Raw genomic sequence first — 19,260 nt, forward strand, 5'->3', positions numbered from 1 at the left:
TTGTTTATTCAGCAAAGCTCAAAAAGAGGCATAAGACTGTGTGGCTGTCAATTCTCTTTGAAAATAAGGGGCATGGAATGTTCTGAATGCTCCTTGAAATTGGGTGGAATTCACCACAGTGTTTGCAGTGTTATTTGTTGAACTGTGTGCCCCCCAAATTGAGTATTAACCTCTAGTACCTCAGAAAGTGACCTTATTAGGAGCCCAGGTTCTTACAGAGCTAATCAAGTTCCAATGAGGTCCTTAGGATGGGCCCTAATTCAATATGACTGAGGGCTTTATAAAAAGGGGAAATGTGGGGGTGCATGGGTGGCTCAGTCGGTTAAGCATCCGACTTTGGCTCAGGTCATGATCTCAGGGTTCGTGAGTTCGAGCCCCGCGTCGGGCTCTGTGCTGACAGCTCGGAACCTGGAGCCTGCTTCAGATTCTGTGTCTCCCTCTCTCTCTGCCCCTGCCCCACTTACGCTCGCTCTCATTCTTCTCTCTCTCTCTCAAAATAAATAAACATTTACAATTTTTGAAAAATGGGAAATGTGGACACAGACATGCATAGGGGGAAGATGCAAAGACCAGATGGTCACCTGTAAGCCAAGGAGAGAGCCTGGGGCAGATTCTGACTCACAGCCTCAGAAGGAGCCAATCTTCTGATGCCTTGCCCTTGGACTTCAGCTACCAGGACTGTGGGACAATACAGTTCTGTTGTCTAAGCCCATGGGAAAGCCCAGATTTCTCCACTTGGGCAGAAAACTAGATGCACACAAAAGAAAGGTCTGCAGCTGGCCTTACCCGGGATGCCCCCGAACCCTAGTCACAGAGGAGAGCCAAGGACACCCCAGGCTCCAGTGCCCAGAGCACAAAGGAGGGTGTCCTCCTTCTGTACCACTTGGGGAACCCCCTCTCCTTGGGGTGTGCAATTCTGTAGGCATGGGCTGAATTCTCTCCTGAACCCCCAACCACATGGAGGGAGGATGCTGACTCTGGGCCAGAAGGAAGATACGTGTCCTCCTAAAACCAGTTGTCCGGCTCAGAGCCCTGGGTTTCCCAGCCACCAGCAGGGATGGGGGGAAGGAGGTATGGGCAGAGCAAAGTGACCGCCGCGGGGACCTGAGGCGGCCCTGAGGCACTTTCTTCTTTGCTGTGTGGGAAGGCAGCCTCCCTAGCCCTCTCTCCCAGATGGGCTTGAAGAGGCCCCGTGAGCAGGTGGCAGTGTCCATTTAAGGAGCAGGACGGAAACCCATTTATAGACTGGGGCTGCAGCAGCTATGCAGGGGCAAGGACTCCTCTATCACCGGATGTCGTCTCTGCAGCTTGAGACGCGGGCGTGATTTACGAGAACCGGGACTGTCCTCACTATCTTGATCATTTTCCTACCTTTCTAATGCTCCGGCTACCAGTTATCAAGCACCTGTACAAGCCTATGTGTCATGTGCTGCTCGAGACTGTGTGAATAGCTTGCATCATAAATGGGGAAATTGTTATTTAAGGTGTGATGCTGAAGAATGTAGGTTCTGGAGCTAAGGATAGAGGAAGGCGCGGACTCTAAAGGCACACAAAGAACTTTATGGGGCGGCAAAATAGTCGATATCTCAATTATAAGACAGCACTCATGTCAAAACTCAACAAGGATGCAACTAAAAAAGATAACTTTTACTAGATAAAAGTTATACCTTAGTAAACATGACCCAATAAATAAATGGAAAGAAAGAAAGAAAGAAAGAAAGAAAGAAAGAAAGAAAGAAAGAAAGAAAGAAAGGAAGGAAGGAAGGAGGGAGGGAGGGAGGGAGGGAGGGAGGAAAAGAAAGAAAGAAAGAAAGAAAGAAAGAAAGAAAGAAAGAAAGAAGAAAGAAGGAAGAAAAGAAAGAAAGAGAGCGAGAGAGAGAGAGAGAAAGGAAGGAAGGAAGGAAGGAAGGAAGGAAGGAAGGAAGGAAGAAAGGAAGGAAAGGAAAGGAAGGAACGTGTCCTGCAATCCTGGACTCAGACTGTCCAGACTCTCCCAGCCAGCACTGCCACTTAGCAGCTGTGTGACCCTGTGCAGGTCACTTGACTTCTCTGGGCCTCAGTTTCTGCTTCTAAAAAGCCAGGACAACACTATCCCCACTTCATCAGGCCATGAGAATTACGTGTGATAAAAATGGTCTCAGTGCATGGGTCTGGTCCCTGAAAGGAATCAGATGGCAACATAATGGGAAACCAGGCTCCAAAAGAAGTCTGCCTCTTTCCTTTCTATTTTGTTCAATTTGCAACAAGCTAGGGAACTAAAGGCATATTGGGCTCAGCAGTTTGAGGACCAGGAGAAGCCCCAGCTCCCACAAGTGGCCAAATGACCCTGCACAACTGATTTCATTCCTCACATCTTGGCTCCGTTTCTTCTCCATGAAGGATTAAATTTAAATTAAATTAAATTAAATTAAATTAAATTAAATTAAATTATTAAATTAAATTAAACCTATAGCTCATATGGCTATCATGAGAATCTAAAGAGAGAATATTAGGATTTGTGATTATTTTTTTTTCATAAAGGATGTAGTCTCTACCTGTTAGCTAATATTAATTTCAGTCGAAGCTTCCTGGACCTCTATTCCCAGTGTGGATGTGTTTTGTGCGCTGATACAAATGACAGCTTGTATTTTTTCTAGAAAGAGAAGATGCAGGAGGAGGGTAGGGCGGTGACCGAAGAGAGTGGGGAGAACTGAGTGGCCCTGGGGCAGCGTGTGTGCAGCGGACCCGTCTGCAGAGTCCCTGCATGGCTCAGGTTGGAAAGGAAGCGTGAGCCGATCCCCAGCCCCCTCCACTGACCCCATGGGTCCGCAAGGGGCCAGAATGGCCCGTGAATGTGGAGGTCATCATCCACCTTCCACGTCTGAACGACACCCAGAGGAATGCCTCTCCGTCTGCCCCACTCCCTTCTCTGCCCTCCTAAAGTGGGGTCGGTTCCTCAGAATATGCTCGAGATGCAGGTTGTCGGCAGAAAGGGCAGATGCTTTCTACGGCCACTGCCGTGACTGACACAAAGGACAACGGTAGGCTCTCAGACAAAGACACGGGTACCCAAACGCTCATGGTTTCTCACAGTGTGCACAGAAGATACCAGATCCACGCGGAGCAGAAAAGGACAGAAGAGACTGGCTTTCTCTCCCCATCCCATCCCGGGAGCTACGGCCGGCCAGCCCAATGCCGGGAGAAAGAAGAAAGGTACAACACTGTCAATAAAAGATGAATATAAAGGCAGAAACAGAGATGTGCCCACAAACTAACTCAGTAAAGGACGCATCGACCTGACACAGATGATGAGGGGGAGAAAACAACAAGGATCGTCATTTTTCTAGAACTAAATGAAACCTCTACCATACCACTGTGAAAACACGAAGGCTGCCGGTCCCCCCATAGTCGTGTTATTTTTAGGGCACTTTTATATTTCAAAGGCCAGAGAAGCTGCCATGAGGCCAGAGTCCACGTATCCCCAGATCACAGAGGCCACAGAGAAAGACCTCTTTGCTTTGCTTTCAGCCGTAACACCAGGACTTCATTCCTGCCTCCTTTCCCCGGGACAGCTAGTAGAACGCGGTGCTGGGCATCATCAAACGAAGGCCAAAGCGTGGCCAGAGACCGCAGAATGAAGGAGCCACCGTGGGCAGGAGACTCTAACCGGCCAGCCACCCCGGGCACCGAACGGTCACCCACCACGGCCACATGGCTTCGCCGTGGTTGAGCCGGTCGTGATTCCCCGCCGCGCTCAACTTCCTCATCAGAGCAGGAAAGAGCCTAAGCCACATCCACGGTTGGCCAAGAGAGGCCGCAGTTAGGGCTGACTGAAAGGTCAGGCTTCCCAGTTTGGCCACGACTCTTCCCTTTTTCCCACCAAGACGGCCGCTCTGTCTCTGCAAAGCAACAGCGTGACACTTGGGTTGCCACAACCCTCTGAAGCGGGGGGACGGTCATTCCCAGTTGATGGATGCACGGCCGGAGACCCTGAGCGAGAGGTTTAGTGACACGGCCGAGGATTGGCAGCCGCTGAGTGGAAGGGGACGGGGCTCGGACGCAGGCAGACGGCACCCCTACCGCCGCAGTTTGCGCGTCTACGGGGGACACCACCGCCTTGGAGGATGGGAGGTCTGCCTCTGATGGCGCCCCTGCCCTCAACGGTACCGGCATTCTGTGCCTCGACCCATCTGGTGGCAGAGTAGGCATCGAGGGTGCTTCCTGACCCTCCTGATTGTAGACGTCCACCCACATCACACAAAATTCCGTGGGGGAAAATGCACGGACGGTTTCAGGGGACGGTTGGGGTGAACGCACGTCACAAGGTTGCCGGCCGCCCTGGGAACCACCACGCGGTCGGTGTTCAGGCCACTCTGACACCGCACCTGCAGACGCCTTTCCCACACCCGTGACAACGGGGCTTGGGGACAGCCCAGACGGCTTTGGCTCAGTAATTCCCTCTGTCCAGGTGTCCTGATCTCTTTTTCGCATATTTAACTAGTTTCGCGGACTCCTCTCCGTGCGTTCCTCCCATGGAGGCTGAAGCCCAGTGTCGTGCGCTGACTCCTTGAGATAAAACGCAGATACTAACCTGGCACCGGGTCCTCCTCAGCGCGCTTCTCCCGGGGTGGAGGGAGGCGTGGGGGGAGGGGGGGCTTGAGGCTTCAGAAGCCGGAGACTCTCTTTTTTGGTAATAAAGAAGCAGCCAGCTTTTCTCCCCCACTCAACTAAAACGAAAATAGCTTCAGAACCCGTACAAGTCTGAGGTTTGTATACTTCTGGAAGAAACGGGACTGCCTGGTCATAAATCAGCTGTCACGGCCCGAGGAGCGAATTGAGACGGATTAGAAGACCGGATGAAGCTGTCCAGGGCTATTTGATCAGCTGCGCCCCGGGGAGGTGAAAATTCTAGCAATCTCCCCGCTGGAAACAGAATGCACATATGCCCACCAGCAAGCACCGCCTCCCAACTCAGCCTCACACCCTGCCTCCTTCATGGTGGGCATTCGCTCCCTCTCTCATTTTTAAACCCCTACAAAATCCAGACCCACGTAGTCTGCTGGAAAACCAACTCAGCTGTAATTTACGTCGCGGTCGCGCTCCTGGGACAGGGCTGATGGGAATGGCTGAAGCTTGGGCCACCACGTGGCTTCGTATCTGCACATACTGACCCTGGATCCTGCTCCGATGAAAACCCTTTACTTCCCAAGCACGAAATGTTTCTTTAATTGAATAAGCCTCATGCACCTGCTCTCCATGTCCCTTGACATGCCCCCCCCCCCGCCCCGGGGAAGAAGCCATGAGGGCCGGAGCAGGCCACCCGAGACATTCATCGGAGTCAACAACCCACCCTTGGCAAAGATGTTTGGAATCGGAATGCGGGGAGTTTTTCATATTGGGGTCATCGTTTAGCATTTAAACGGTCTTTGAAAAGCATATGCTTTCCAAGTGCTTTTTAATCAGTTTTAGTACTCCCACCTCGCAGCAGACCTACAGGGTCAGGTCAGAAATCATCTGATTTCTTATGCCAGCATGCGGCTAGGTGGGCTTCCTTAGAGCCAGCCTCAGTGGTCCGTCTCCTTCAGAGGGAAGGCCCTCAAGCCACTTGCATCCGTGGTCAGGCATGGGCCATTCTGAAAACCTCCTCTCAGTGAGGGAAGAAAAGAATCTATCCATCTATCTATAAATATTATCTGTATATATAAATATATACATATATATATAGATAATATATATAAATCTATAAATATCTATAAATATTAATAAATATTATAAATATCTATAAATCTATAAATATTATCTATATATATAAATAGATAATATATAGAGATATATATATTTATAACAAATAAATATATATATATGGCCCCTGACATTGCAAAGGGATAACATGTTTCATTAGCACGCACGCTTTCTCTCTCCGCCCCCCTCTCTCTCCACCAAAAAGCAATCAGGCAGCCCCCAGCCTCAGCCAGAGCCAGCCTTGTGGCCATGTGACCCATGCAGTCACATAGGACCCATGAGTCCGGCTCAGAAAGGCCCCAAGCTTGGTAATGCTCTGTCATGACGGTCTTGAAAATTCTTTTGAAGTATACTTGTTTATTTTGAGAGAGAGAGAGAGAGAGCACGAGCAGGGGAGGGGCAGAGAGAGAAAGGGAGACAGAATCCCAAACAGGCTCTGCACCGTCAACGCAGAGCCCGATGCGGGCTTGATGTGGGGCTTGAACCCACAAACTGTGAGATCATGACCTGAGCCGAAACCAAGAGTCAGATGCCTAACCGACTGAGCCACCCAGGAACCCCCGCCTTCCGTCTTGAAATTCTTAATAATGTCTACCATGGAGCCCCACGTTTCTGTCTTTCACCGGGCCCCACCAAGTGTCACCCCCCTGCCCCCGCAGTCCAATCACAGGCTTCCCCAGGACTTTCCAGTGCTGTCTGAGCTACCGGGACCTCAAAAGGGACTTCTCCCAAAGCCGGGTGGGAGCAAACAATTATAGAGGCTGCTACTTGTCTTTAAATCGCCTCATCTCTGAGGGAGATCTGCTAGGTTCCTTCTTCATCGAAATACAAAAGGGACACAGGAGCAGAGAGTGGGGTCCCCTGAGGGTACTGCTTGTAGCTGAAGTTCCGTGAGGCTGCCTTTATGCTTTTGTCATGCAAGGATTCAAAATCCTCATCCAAAACTCAATTGTCTGGGAGCTCTCTCATGAATTTCAGCCAAATCTGGCTCTCAGCAAGAACTCAGCCAAAAAAAAAAAAAAAAAAAATGATGGCAGGGGAATTCACTAAACAGTGCCCCCCCGAAATGAATCTGCCTCGAAGATGGGAAGGATTAAATCTAGATGGAAAAATAACAATAAACTTGCATGAGGTATTTGGTAGAGGACTTGACTAATTGCTACATCTATTTTAGGAAGTTATCTTCCAGAATAGGTAAAAGAGCCCACACTTCTGAAGTATAGAACATTGCCAGAAATAATATTTGCGATGCGGCACTGTATTATCTCTATCTTTTGACAGGACTTATGCATATGTGAGAACAGAGTTATAAATATAGGGATGAGCCCATGCCTCGAACAAACTCCGAAGAGAAGAAATTATGCCACCAGGGGTCTCCGAGGTGCGACGTGTACAGTGATATTTCACCCTGGACAAACAGTAATCCTCGCACGGAAGGTAGGCTACAGGCATATCTAAATTCATTTGGGCGCTTCTCACAAGTAGAACGTGGAACTTTTAAAAGAAAACAACATGCACAACTACACATGTAATCTTCTTCCAATGTACCGAACAGATTTTACTCACTTAGCACTTTTAAAGGGAGACGTGATAATTTAAATAGAACCCAAATATTCACTGACACATGTATGGGAATTTATTTCAGTAGGCAAGAGGCATAAATCGGCTGTAGTATCATTCTAGATACCTATCGGTTCATGGGACTCAGACTGCTAAAGCCCTATGTGGTTCTAAAATTCATGACTTTGAAGAGTAACCATCAGCCATGGTGGTTATTCCTCAATCAATATCTATGGAGACCCTACTTCTGGAAGCATGGACTCCACAGGGAAGCTTTCCCTGAACACATCCTTCTCCTCCTTCCTAAGCCTCCACAATGGCTATAGTCTGTGCATCCCTGGCAATCAGTGTATACAGTGAAGAGACCTGTAGCCCAGTTCATTTTATGTGATTCAGTCTCCGGGGCTAGCCTCCCAGCCACGCCTTATTCATTCACCCAGCACAACGTACAACACGCAATGGAGTCCCCATCCACGTAGGTTGAATGGCATGTGCCGGGGAGAGGAAAAGGGACGACACAAGTCTGTCCTTTCAAGTTTCATAATCTAGAAGGCGGAAGGAAATGTGACTGACCAAATACGTGATTTCTGATTTACACACGCAGTGGTTTCAACCATAGACAGGGCCCCCATTCTGGGAGGAAAAGTTTTTTGAGAGTTTTATCTGGGGGTTCAGAATGCTCGTTCTTACGCAGAGCCATGGAGAGTAAGGCAAGGTCATAAAGGAGACTGGTGTAAAGTCAACGTCAAGGAAGCCGCCACATGAGGCAGAAGAGGATTTCTCAACGGAGACCTCAGTGAGGGACTTTTGGGGCAACAGTGCGATGACGTTTACCAGCCACTCCTTGTGTTATTGGGGTTGGGGCAGGGGGAAGGCTCAGAGGGCATACTTGAACCTCTAGAGATCAAGTGGAAGACCTGGGGAGGGAAAGAATGACTTGGTCAAGATCCCCGTAGCTGCTCTTTTTTCACTCAAGACTAATGGAAAAAAAAAAAAAATCCAGGACAATATGGTTTCTCATGTATTTCGTGCCCAAGTCCTAAATGGAATTGGGGCAGGTGTAAAAGAAATTGGGTTGTGTCCAGGATATGCCAGAAAATGAGAAATGTAATAGGAGGGGAAGTGTGTAAGTGAAACTCACGCTGGCTTTTCCTCAAAAAGCTCTGTGGTTTTGAGCAAAATTCGCCTTTGGGCACTCAGTTCCCTATTTGAAAATGACTCCTTTGAGGGAAATGACAAATACGGTCTCCTTGAATTCTCTGAATTCTAAGTAGAACCACAGAAATGACAGTCTTTCTCTAGGTCAGTGGTTTTGAAGCAGGGTGACTACACCCCAAGAAAGGGCAGGGCCACTATGTTCGGCTGCACAGGTTGTGCACAGCACAACCCCAGGGGGCACCACTGGTAGACGGCAGCCAAGAATGGCATCTCTGGGGCTGTAAGGTGCTCAATTCGCACATGCACGGTGAAGAAAACTTTGACGTTTCTCTTTACATCTGTTTAGAATCAAAGGTCTATAAGGACGAAATTAGGTTTTATCAATAGCTACTCTCAGGATCGATACTGACATTGTCACTTGGTGAGTAGGGAAGAATGGGTTCCCGTGACTCCTGGCTTGCTCTCAGAACACCGCCACGTGCTGCAATGCAGCTCCTTGAGCCCCGGGAGGAGGATTTACAGATTATGTAATCTACTTTTAACTGAACTAATCTCCCCACTAAGTAGGTAAGTGACTTTTAAAAAGTCTCACACAGGGGCACCTGGGTGGCTCAGTCAGTTAAGTATCTGACTCCTCCTCTCCACTCAGATCATGATCTCACATTTTGTGAGATCGAGCCCCACATCCGCCTCTGTGCTGACAGTGCGGAGCCTGCTCGGGATTCTCTCTCTCTCTCTCTCTCTCTCTCTCTCTCTCTCTGCCCCTCCTCTGCTCATGCTCACTCTCTATCTCACTCTCTAAAAATAAATCAATTTTAAAAAATGTTGTTAAAAAAAGTGTTGCCTCGTCACACTCCACAACACGGACGAACCTGGAGGACCTTATGCTGAGTATAATCAGCCAAGCACAAAAGGACAGATACTCTGTGATTCCACATCTATAAGGTCCCTAGAGGAGTCAGATACATAGAGACATTTGATACATAGAGACAGGAAGTAGAAAGGTGGTCACAGGGGATAAGGGGAACAGGAAAGGGGATTTGCTGTTTAATAGGTAACGGAATTTCAGTTTCACAAGATGAAACCGTTCTGGAGGTCTATTTCGTAACAAAATAAATAAACCACACAACTGAATTTATACGCTTAAAAATGGGTAAGGTGGTCAATTTTATGACGTGTTTTTTTACCCCAATGAAATTCCTGCATAAAATTTCACAGATTGAAAAGAATACTAACACTGTCAGCAAAAGCAAGAAGAAAACAATAGAAATGTGAACTGATCCTGCTAGATTCGTTCTAGGATATCTTCATGAGCACCAACACGAGCCTCTAAACCACAGCCATCAAGTTAGGCTCAAAAGGAAGGCCCGTTACCAGGACTATCTGACCAATTCGTGGCATCGGGGATTTCTCGGTGTATCAAACAGGTGTCGGGAAATGTGAAAAGGAAAAGTCCAGGTACACTGTGCCATTTGGCCAGGCTCAGGGAAAGAAAAGTGCTATTTTTCTAATAATCCCTAATGAAAGAGTGATGTTACTTAATAAGGAAATTATATATGTAAGAACCTTCCATTTATATATGTAAGAACCTTCCAGGCACCTGGCTAGCTCAGTTGGGAGTGCGTGCAACTCTTGATCTTGGGGTTGTAAGTTCAAGCCCCATGTTGGGTATAGAGATTACTTAAAAATAAAAAAAAATCTTTAAAACCTTCTTTAAAAATAATTAACAGGCCTAATTTCTTAATAATTTTTAAATAGTGGGACTTAGCCCTTGATGGACATAAAAGTATATTGACTAAGGAAGAAAATCTTGGCGGAAAAGAGAGAACACACTTTCTTGCCCCATTTTAACTGTCTTGTTTGGGTAAGACGAATGTTAATGAGTATTGCTACCTGCAGGGTCCTCTTTCCAGGCATTGCATAAAATTAAAATAACTAATCACTTGTTAGAACCTTAGCCAAGCCACAGATGTGGTGGTATGAGGACAGATGACCGTTTCTTTTGTCACGACTCTCCTCCGCAGTTTGGGGTTGTGATAGCAGGAAAAGCATAATCTCAAGCCAAACCAGGTCCAACCCCAGCTATCAAATAGCTGTCCGGGAGACAGAAACAAATATTTAAAAACTAACACTCAAAAGGCAATCCAGACCATTGGGTGAAGGCTTGAAGTGTGGGTGATTGAGATATTTCAGTCTTGGCCAAGCCCATGACTTCCTCAAACCAGAGGCAGAAACCTTCCAGGGAAAAGGACTCTCCTGGTCTCTATTCTAGTTTCCACTGTGGTATGAAAACTGCCTTATTGCAATAATTCTAATCAATTCACCCTTTTTGGCTTCTTTCCCCTTAGATGTTCTGCAGGAGAATTTTCAATTTGTGGATGATTACCTACCTGCTTTATGATTCCAATTTGTCTTCTTTTTATTTATAAGGTGGCAGTTTAAGAGTAAAATGTAAAATAATGGCATTTAGTGGGTGATTGATTTTTCCACTGGCAATGTGATAAACATGGCCAAGCGTCTCCCTTTCAGAAGTGGAACGAGAAGTAATTCAGTGAGATTCTGAGGCATAAATTTCGGGCTATGTGTAAGGCACAAACAATATTCAAGCAGATTGATGCCTGGCGTGTGTAACTTACACGGAATTGTTCATGTACAACAGCCCAGAAGTGGATGTTGGATTTATAGGTCTGGGCCACTGGTGGGTGTGTCAGGCTTGCTTGGCTTATGGCACAGAACAACGATCTGTAGAACATTCTCATACCCATTCCCAAAGTACACCTGTACCTGTATCTCATTACTTATACCTCACTTCATTCCAAAGGTGGATGAAGAATGGTAAACAGTTGATACCTGGGGACGATAGGAACGTGGAGTCACAGCCTGTTGGACCGCATGGGGACACGGTCGTACATCTCAGTGCCTAACCTCCCAGGGGAAGACACACAAGCCCATCGCTTTTTGTGTAGGAATGGTCACGTCTTCCTAGCTCAAATATAAACCAACTTAAGATATTTAAATATGCAATTAGAAATGAAAACATTTGGTTAATTCATAGAAACATCAATGGCTAATTTTTAAATAGCAATTAAAATACTTGAATATATGATGTGCTTCCTGTACACAAAGTATATTTTGCCTTCAACCGTGTGCCAGGATCTGCAGTCTGGACGACCGTGATTCGGCACGAATCTTCCTAAAGATCTGCTCGGGCTCTCTCTTATCCCCCTGTAAGCACAGTCAAATTGGTTTTCTATTTCAGTACAGCCAACAGCTTTGTAGGGCATTCACGGGCTCTGCCTCTCTGGCTGAAGCTCCTTTTGTTTGAATTTCATAGAGCTTATCTGAAGTGAAATAGTCCCAAGGGAGACGACCCCCAACTGTAGGATATTAGAATTCTCTGTCCCTCCCTCAGCGTCCCTGTTTTCCTTGACATTTTTCCAAATGCCAAGAGTTCTTCCTGTCCGGATTCTCTCCAGTTCTCATCGCCTTGCCTGCCGTCAGTGCACTTCTCTTGTATATCTGACAATGTATCCATTTCCAACTTAAAAGGATTTCAATGGCAAACCCAGGTTTCAAACCGGGAGTAAAAAACAAAAGATAGAACTTTTCTTTTCCAAACCTGTCTGGACCACAAATCTCAACGTTTAGAAAAGAGGGGGTCTGGTCTGTTGGTCACATTAACTGATAAACCCATACCCCCAAATGTATGTATTCATCCAATAAGGGAACGTTACCAAGTGCCAGACCAGGAGCCAGGTGCTGTGGACAATGTAAAGTTGTTCCTGTCCCCAGGAAGCTCACAGTCTAGGGGGGATAATGCTAATAAATAAAATGCAACCATAATACTTGCTATGGTCTGGATGTTTGTGTTTTTCAAAATTCATGTGCTGAAATCCTAACCCCCACGGTGAAGGCATGACAAGGTGGGGCCTTTGGGAGTGATCAGGTCACGAGTGGGGGGCCCCAGTGAATGGGACTTGTGCCCTCACAAAAAGAGACCTCAAGGAGCTCCCTGTCCCTCCTTCCACCATATGAGGACACAGGAGGGAGAAGGCTGTCTATGAACCAAGAAGAGGGTTCTCACCGAATCACACTGGCTCCCTGATCTCAGACTCCCTCCCAGCTTTCAGAACCGTGAGCAATAAATTCCTACGATTTATAAGCTGTTCAATCTGTGATACTTTATTATAGCAGCCTGAACAGACTAAGACAATAACACCATGAGCTTTAATGCTGTGTTTTATAAAACTATCAGCCAAATATTATATAAATCTGTGCATATGCATCCCCTAAAGTCCTTCTTTCCCCCGCAGTGAGAAGCCCTTTCTAGAAAGCCATTCTAAATTAATGAAAAGCCCCAGGCTTGGGCTCATATTGTTCAGGTGTTCAAATGGTACAGGGCACACAGTTCACTGAGGACAGAAGGCTCCCAGATGCAGTGTGAACGCCTTCCACCTATAACAACACCTCTAATGAAGCACTGAGGCAGAAATTATAATTAAAAAAAAAAGTTCAGAGAACGTATTCATCATGAATTCAAGGCACTTCCCACAACAAAAACCTGTATTTCCTTTTCATCTTGATCACACTATTCAACTAAACCTTTAATAAAATCAACTGCAAGTCACTGACTCAATTCAAAAGAGAAAAACAGTGAGACTTCTTAACCACACACAATCCGATAATGAGGTGCGGGACCGGGGGAACAAAGTTTATGGCAATCCATAAACCATCAGCCCGGCAAACACATTTCCAGGCTGCATTGGGACCTCTGCCCATGCAAGAAAAGTTGCACTGGGAACCAAAGTTGGACCTGGCGTCTTCCTAGACCTAACATCCCCAGGTAGAGTAGAGAGAGTGCCCGTCCCGGTGTGATCCAGAGAAACCAGGGGGATCTTGCTGGATCTTCCTGTGTCTCTGCCACTGACTGGTACATCCCCAGATGAGGTTATACTTATAGAAGAAACAGGATCGTCTTTGGCCTGCTGCTGCCAGGCCTTTGGGGCCAGTTGGAAAATCCACATTTTACGCAGTTACGCTTGGAATCTGGGTGTAACTGGTCTACCCTGAACAGTTATCCGCAAGCCTGCTCATCCGTCCTCCTGCATCTGCTCGGTTCACTATGACATCACAAGAAGCACACGACTATGACGATTTTCACTGTAGTTCTGTCCCCTACTATTTATCTTAGCAATGGGTTGTCCCAGTGGCTGCCTAGGTAAGCCCCAAGCGGTGGCCGCTTTTGAAAACAAAAATCCTGTCCTTTCTATGCCCCCCTGCAAGATTCAAGGGAGCATTCCTTCCCCTTGCATATCTCTCTCCAGACAATGTTGTTCACTCTTCTCTTCTTCCTTTAGGAACTTAGTGTGTAGGCAGTAGCTTCTGATTCTGTGCTAAGGACAGGCACGTGGGTCTAAAGATTTGCCCTGAAATGTCCTCAGTGTGTTCCTTCCGTGCGTCTGACAGGCACAGTCCTTTTGTGGGTGACGTCTGGATGGAAGAAAGGCTTGAAACCCTGGCCCCAAGTTGCAACATCCCATCCAAGCCGATGCAAGAAAAGAGTGGTGACAGTTAGGATCCTGGATGCTTTCCCAAGGGGGTCTCAGGTCTAATTAATAGCTGTCAACTGATGCATTATGCAATGGGAACCCCCCCACACACACACTTCCTCAAAAATAGGGTGATGGTGGGTGTCATTTTTCAAACTGATTCTCCAAAAGTGTGCCTTTATTGGATGAAAATCTTGCTCCTGGCTCTCCTAAATCAGTTCTTTTGAAAACCAACTTAAGGGGCGCCTGGGTGGCTCCATTGGTTAAGCATCCAACTTCAGCTCAGGTCATGATCTCCTGGTTCATGGGTTTGAGCCCCGCATCGGGCTCTGTGCTGACAGCTTGGAGCCTGCAGCCTGCTTCAGATTCTGTGTGTGTCTCTCTCTGCCCCCTGCGCTCACTCGCTCTCTCTCTCTCTCTCTCCCTCTCAAAAATACACAAACATTAAAAAAAATGAAAAGCAACTTAAAAACGCACACCTGGATGAGAAAATGGGACTGTCGGTGTTATGGGACTCCTATTTGGTGCCTCAACAAAGGGAGTCTCATTCTTCTCCTGTGCGGGGGTCCAGGCGGAGAGAGAAGAGGGTGACTTTGTTAACCTTGACTTTGGTGGTTAGGATTTCTGATCCAGTTAACACACCTTAACCTGCATTTTGATCCCTGCTAAATTACCTCCCGGCCCATCTGACATACTTTAATACTGAAATGTAAATTAGACACCCCCACAAACCACCTCCACTCTCTCGGTGCCCTAAATTTGGACTTGACTCCCCTCGCTGTACTGGAGCTGCTCTTTTCAATCGCCTCGTTCCCCGAGCAATGCATTGCCACAGGGGACGGAGGAGACACTGGGTCGTGGAGTCACCCAGTTGAAAGCCGGCTCCAGGCTCAGTCCCCGAGTCCCCACCTCTCACCGCCTTCCCCCTAAAGGCTAGAAGACCCGCAGGCCCAAGGCCCACCGGGGAGCACTTGGCCCTTTGGGGGCCTCTCCTCCCAGCCCCGCCCCAGCACGGCCCCGGGGGAGCAGCTGTGAGCTCAGGGATTTCCGCAGCGGGCACCAAACCCTGCCAGCTGGAGCCGGCGCTCTTTGCCCACCAGACCCCAGCAAATCCCGAAGTCGGAGGAGAGGCTGACAAGACCCCTGGCTTTGGCCCTCTGCAGCCATCAGTGACACGAGTAAGCAAACGATCATCTGGAATCAATCCCTGCCTGAGAGCTATCAAAACAAGAAGCCACACGTAATTCACCCGACCAAGGAAAAGCTCTGGGCTGGGGGGATGTTCAGTTCTCTACCCAGAAAGGAGCGTCTGTTCAACTTTATTAAATGTTTTAAGCAGGTCTGAGTTCTAGTGAAAGGACTCACTCCCACTCTCTGAGGGACACACACCCGGAAAGTCGGGGATCAGGCAGCTTTCCCAGCTGGTGGCCAGAGCACCGGGGCTGCACGTAACAGAGGGGGAACTAGGTGCAAGAGGGACAGGAGGGGGAAAGGGAGAAGGAGCTGGAAGGGGTGTCGCGGAAGCAAAGGGGGGCAGAGGAGACGGATGCGCCTCCTGCGGGATTTTAGCGACATTAAAGGAAACCCTTGCAGTTGGCTGTTGACGAGGCTGATGGAATGGGCGGGGGCGGGGGGCGGCTGCAGAGCTGCCCTAATTTTATGTGCAGCAGAAACGAGGCTGTGACCCTAATCGTGGGCTGAGCTGTGGGACGTGTGCTCTCTCCCGGGGGACCCACGGTGAGGTGAACACCGCTGAGCTGAAGCATTCCGGAAAGCTCATGTGTTCACGACGCCGGGCTTCAGCCTCGGCTGCAGATGGGGTGACAGCCGGAGGGGACCCATCAGGAACACCACGACCCCAGAAGAGCCCGGGGGGGAGACGACTATCGAAGAAGGGCCCCCAGTGCTGTACTGCTTTGTGACTCCTCCTCTGGGAAGCCCACTCTCCACAGCCAGCCATGGCTTCTTGTGAGCACAGGTTGCTGACCCAGGGTGGAAGCTTCTGAAGTCTCGTGGAGTCCACCAGGAGGCTGCAAGGCACAGAGGCCTGGTCCTCCTCGCCCTGTCTCTGCTCCAGGCCCCAGCTCCCTTTCCCTCACCCCCTCCCCACCCTCCTCCGGCTCCTTCTGTGGCTCCCGGTGCGCAGAAACCGCCCTCCCTCCCCCGGCGGTCGGCCGCCCAGCAAGGCCGCCCAAGCCCTGCCCTTTGCTAGCGCCGACTTTGAACCGGCTGACCTTGAACTTCTCTCTGCCTCAGTTTCCTCATCTGTCAATGGGGAATAAATACCAGCACCTACCTCACAGGATTTGAGGGGGCAAATAAGGTAACACAAGTGGAGCGCTAGATGCCAAGCTGGGGGCTGAGAACAGACAAAAGTGAGGTGCACTGGCCTTACTGGAGCCCCCCCCCAGCCTTATCTGGGGCTGAGAGGCTTACAGCCCTCCCATCTTCCTCCACACTTGCCCCCTTCCTCACTCGAGCCCTTGGCTCCGTCCCAAACCCCATTCCTAAACCGTCTACGCTTTGCCTCCTCTGTCTTCCTGTCATGTTTATGTCAAAAGTCGCCCATCGGAGAGACAAACGCAGTGAAGACGCCTCTTATTTCTGAAGTCGTTAATTTTACTCTAGAATTCCCAAAAAAAGGATCACCCATCTGTCAAAAAAAAAAAAGACAGAGAAGATAAAAGTAATTATTTAAGTGCCAACCAAAAGGAAATAAAAACGGACTTGTCTCCACTACTGAGCTGAATTAGAGGGTGGTTTGTACAACCCCAAACCTGCCTCGTTTAAAAGAAAGAGAACGTGATCTTTTTGAAATAAAATGAGCTATCTATAGGTTTGCCCCCAACAAAATACCGTCTCTATAAACATATTCAGAGAAGGGACTTGCAACCAGAAGAAATGTAGCTGTTCTTATGTCAAAGTCTCTCCGGTGCCCGAGCCCCATCCCTACACACAGATTTTTCATGGTTCGAGCGATTTGCCTCTTTTACTGACGCTCTAACTAGCTGCAGATGTAGTTTGTGCGGCCGAGCCGTGCAGTCCTTCCCCCACGTCTCTTCCAAGGCTGACTGTCACCGGCTGGCCCGCCTGCCAGCGTCCTGAAAGCCATCCACCAAAGCAAACACGTGAGGACAGGCGGGAAGCACAGCAAACCTCCGGCGAGGCTGAGACCCTCGGCTTTCTCTCCCGAGGTGTCCAACCCAAAGCACTTTCCAAAGTCACGATTAAATCAGAAGCCAACAAGCCATCCCTTTCTTTCCAAGGCGAATTTTTAAAAAGTTGCAAACTTCACCAACCTCTCTGCACCTGCCACCGCAAACCAGGATAGCAACGGGGGTCAGCCCTCCGAGCAAAGAGTCACAGGGCTGATCGACCACCACCCGGAGACCCTTGGCGTCTCCCGAGACCCACTGTGGCCAGCGCACTGGTCACCCCCAAGTCTCCCTCTCCAAGGACGAGGGCCACTCACCTCGCTCATGTTGCTGTAACGCGGCAGCCGCGGGATCCCTGCGCTCAGCACCGTGCTCAGCACCCGGATCGCTGCTCAGGGGTCGCTCTTCCACCGGTCCTGGCTTTTCTCTTAAAAAGGGCTGCCCGGTGGCATCATGCCTCCCGTAAGCCAATGAGATTCATTCACCTGTCTGCACGCCTCGCAGACATCCGAGAGCACGAGGGGCCACCTAGTGGAGCCAGGTGGGAAGTGAGCTGGGTCTCAGCCCCACATTCTGCCAAGGGAAAGAGCTGCTAGATTTGTGCGTGGTTTTTTTGTTTTCTTTTTTAAAGGTCAAAGTCAGAGGTACAAAGATCATCACCGGTTTGCCATCGTTTACTAATTCAAGGGTCCAGGATTCAAATACGTTTTCAACGTCAGTGAAAAGAATGTTTGCATCTCAGAGGAAGGGCAGTTCTGGAAACACCAGCCCATGCTCGCTCGCTCTCTCTCTCTCTCTCTCTCTCTCTCCCCCTCGCTTTCCCAGGAGCTGCGGCTTCCCCTGTTCTTTGTGGCACAGATCCCAGACTTCCAGGAGAACATTCTCCACTGCTCCCACCCCAACCCCAAATCTGCCAGGCTGTTCGTATCCCGGGCACCTCCTCCCTTGGCAAGAGGTCATAGCAGCGCTGGGACATCGACTTGGAGAGTCAGGCTGTGACAAGAGAGGAAGTCTCCGGCCTTATCTGTGTTGTCATAAACTTCACCAGCATCCGGAGGGAGATGCGGGCTGGACCGTGGAATCTGTTAAAGATTTCACTGCTGCAGCCTGTCCAGCCCCTCTGTAAAGAGGTTCAGTCCTTTTGCCTGGACTTGTGAGACCCCGAAGAGCCTTCACGGCACCCAAGTGAAGCCTTGACTTTCACAACCGGGATCATGGCCAGTGCAGGGAATGAGGTGGGTGCCGCGGCCTGTCTCGTTGGCCCAGGGCTGATCAGGACACCCTCTGGCAACTTGCCAGCTCCAGGTTGGCCCTGGGTTCAAGCGGGATTCTCGGACAGTGACGCCCTGTCATGGCGGATACGCCAAATGATGACTAATAACTCTTCAAAGGACCTATGGGAGATACAAGCATATCCAAGTGACAGCTACCAGGTGGGTAAATACACGAGAAACTGGGCAGTTATTACAGTCCTCAGATGTCCCGCGGGGGCCTCACCCATCACCCCACATGGGGAGACTCTGCCAATAGCTGTATGATGAACCAACACTGAGCTCGGGCCTGTCTCTGATTCCCTCCATTGTCTTCTATCTGGCCAACGCCACAGTGGCCTCTCCTTTCACCTCCTTTCTCAGGCTACCTCGGTGAGTGAGAGAAAAGCCACACATCCCCAGTGGGTACCAGCGAGTACAGGCCACCTGCGGAGGCTGAGGCCGGGAGCCAGGGCTCAGAGCTCTTGCATCTACCATACGAACGTGAGTGACCACAAACAGAAAGCAGCAAGAAACACAAAACTCCTAAGGCTTGTGGGAGCCAATCTTCTTAACTTATAGCCACTTTACATGGGAATGTGTCTACAGAAAGTCCCCTTCCAATGGGAAGACAGGTACATTCATTATAATAACTCTTCGTTCACAGAGAAACAGAGATGGGTTATATACAGTAAAACCTTGATTTGCGAGCATGATTCGTTCTGGAAACATGCTTGTAATCCAAAGCACTTGTATATCAAAGCAAACTTCAAGAACCATTGGCTCAGTTGTGATCCCGTCACGTGCTACTCATATTGCAAGACATCACCCGTTTATCGAGTTAAAATTTATTAGAACTGTTTGGTC

The 19,260-nt window shown here is 48.9% G+C and overlaps 1 protein-coding gene across 1 annotated transcript in view; it reads right to left on the bottom strand.

Moving 5' to 3' along the window:
• PCP4 (Purkinje cell protein 4) overlaps window positions 1–17,593 on the bottom strand; it is a 60,808-nt gene extending 43,215 nt beyond the window's left edge. The window contains exon 1 of the mRNA XM_007090476.3: window positions 17,461–17,593. Within this exon, the coding sequence (XP_007090538.1) occupies window positions 17,461–17,469 (9 nt within the window). The 5' untranslated portion in view covers window positions 17,470–17,593. The remainder of the gene's footprint in view (window positions 1–17,460) is intronic.
• Between the last annotated feature and the right edge of the window lie 1,667 nt (window positions 17,594–19,260).

Source organism: Panthera tigris, chromosome C2 (genome assembly GCF_018350195.1).
Source record: "Panthera tigris isolate Pti1 chromosome C2, P.tigris_Pti1_mat1.1, whole genome shotgun sequence".
NCBI lineage: Eukaryota > Metazoa > Chordata > Mammalia > Carnivora > Felidae > Panthera > Panthera tigris.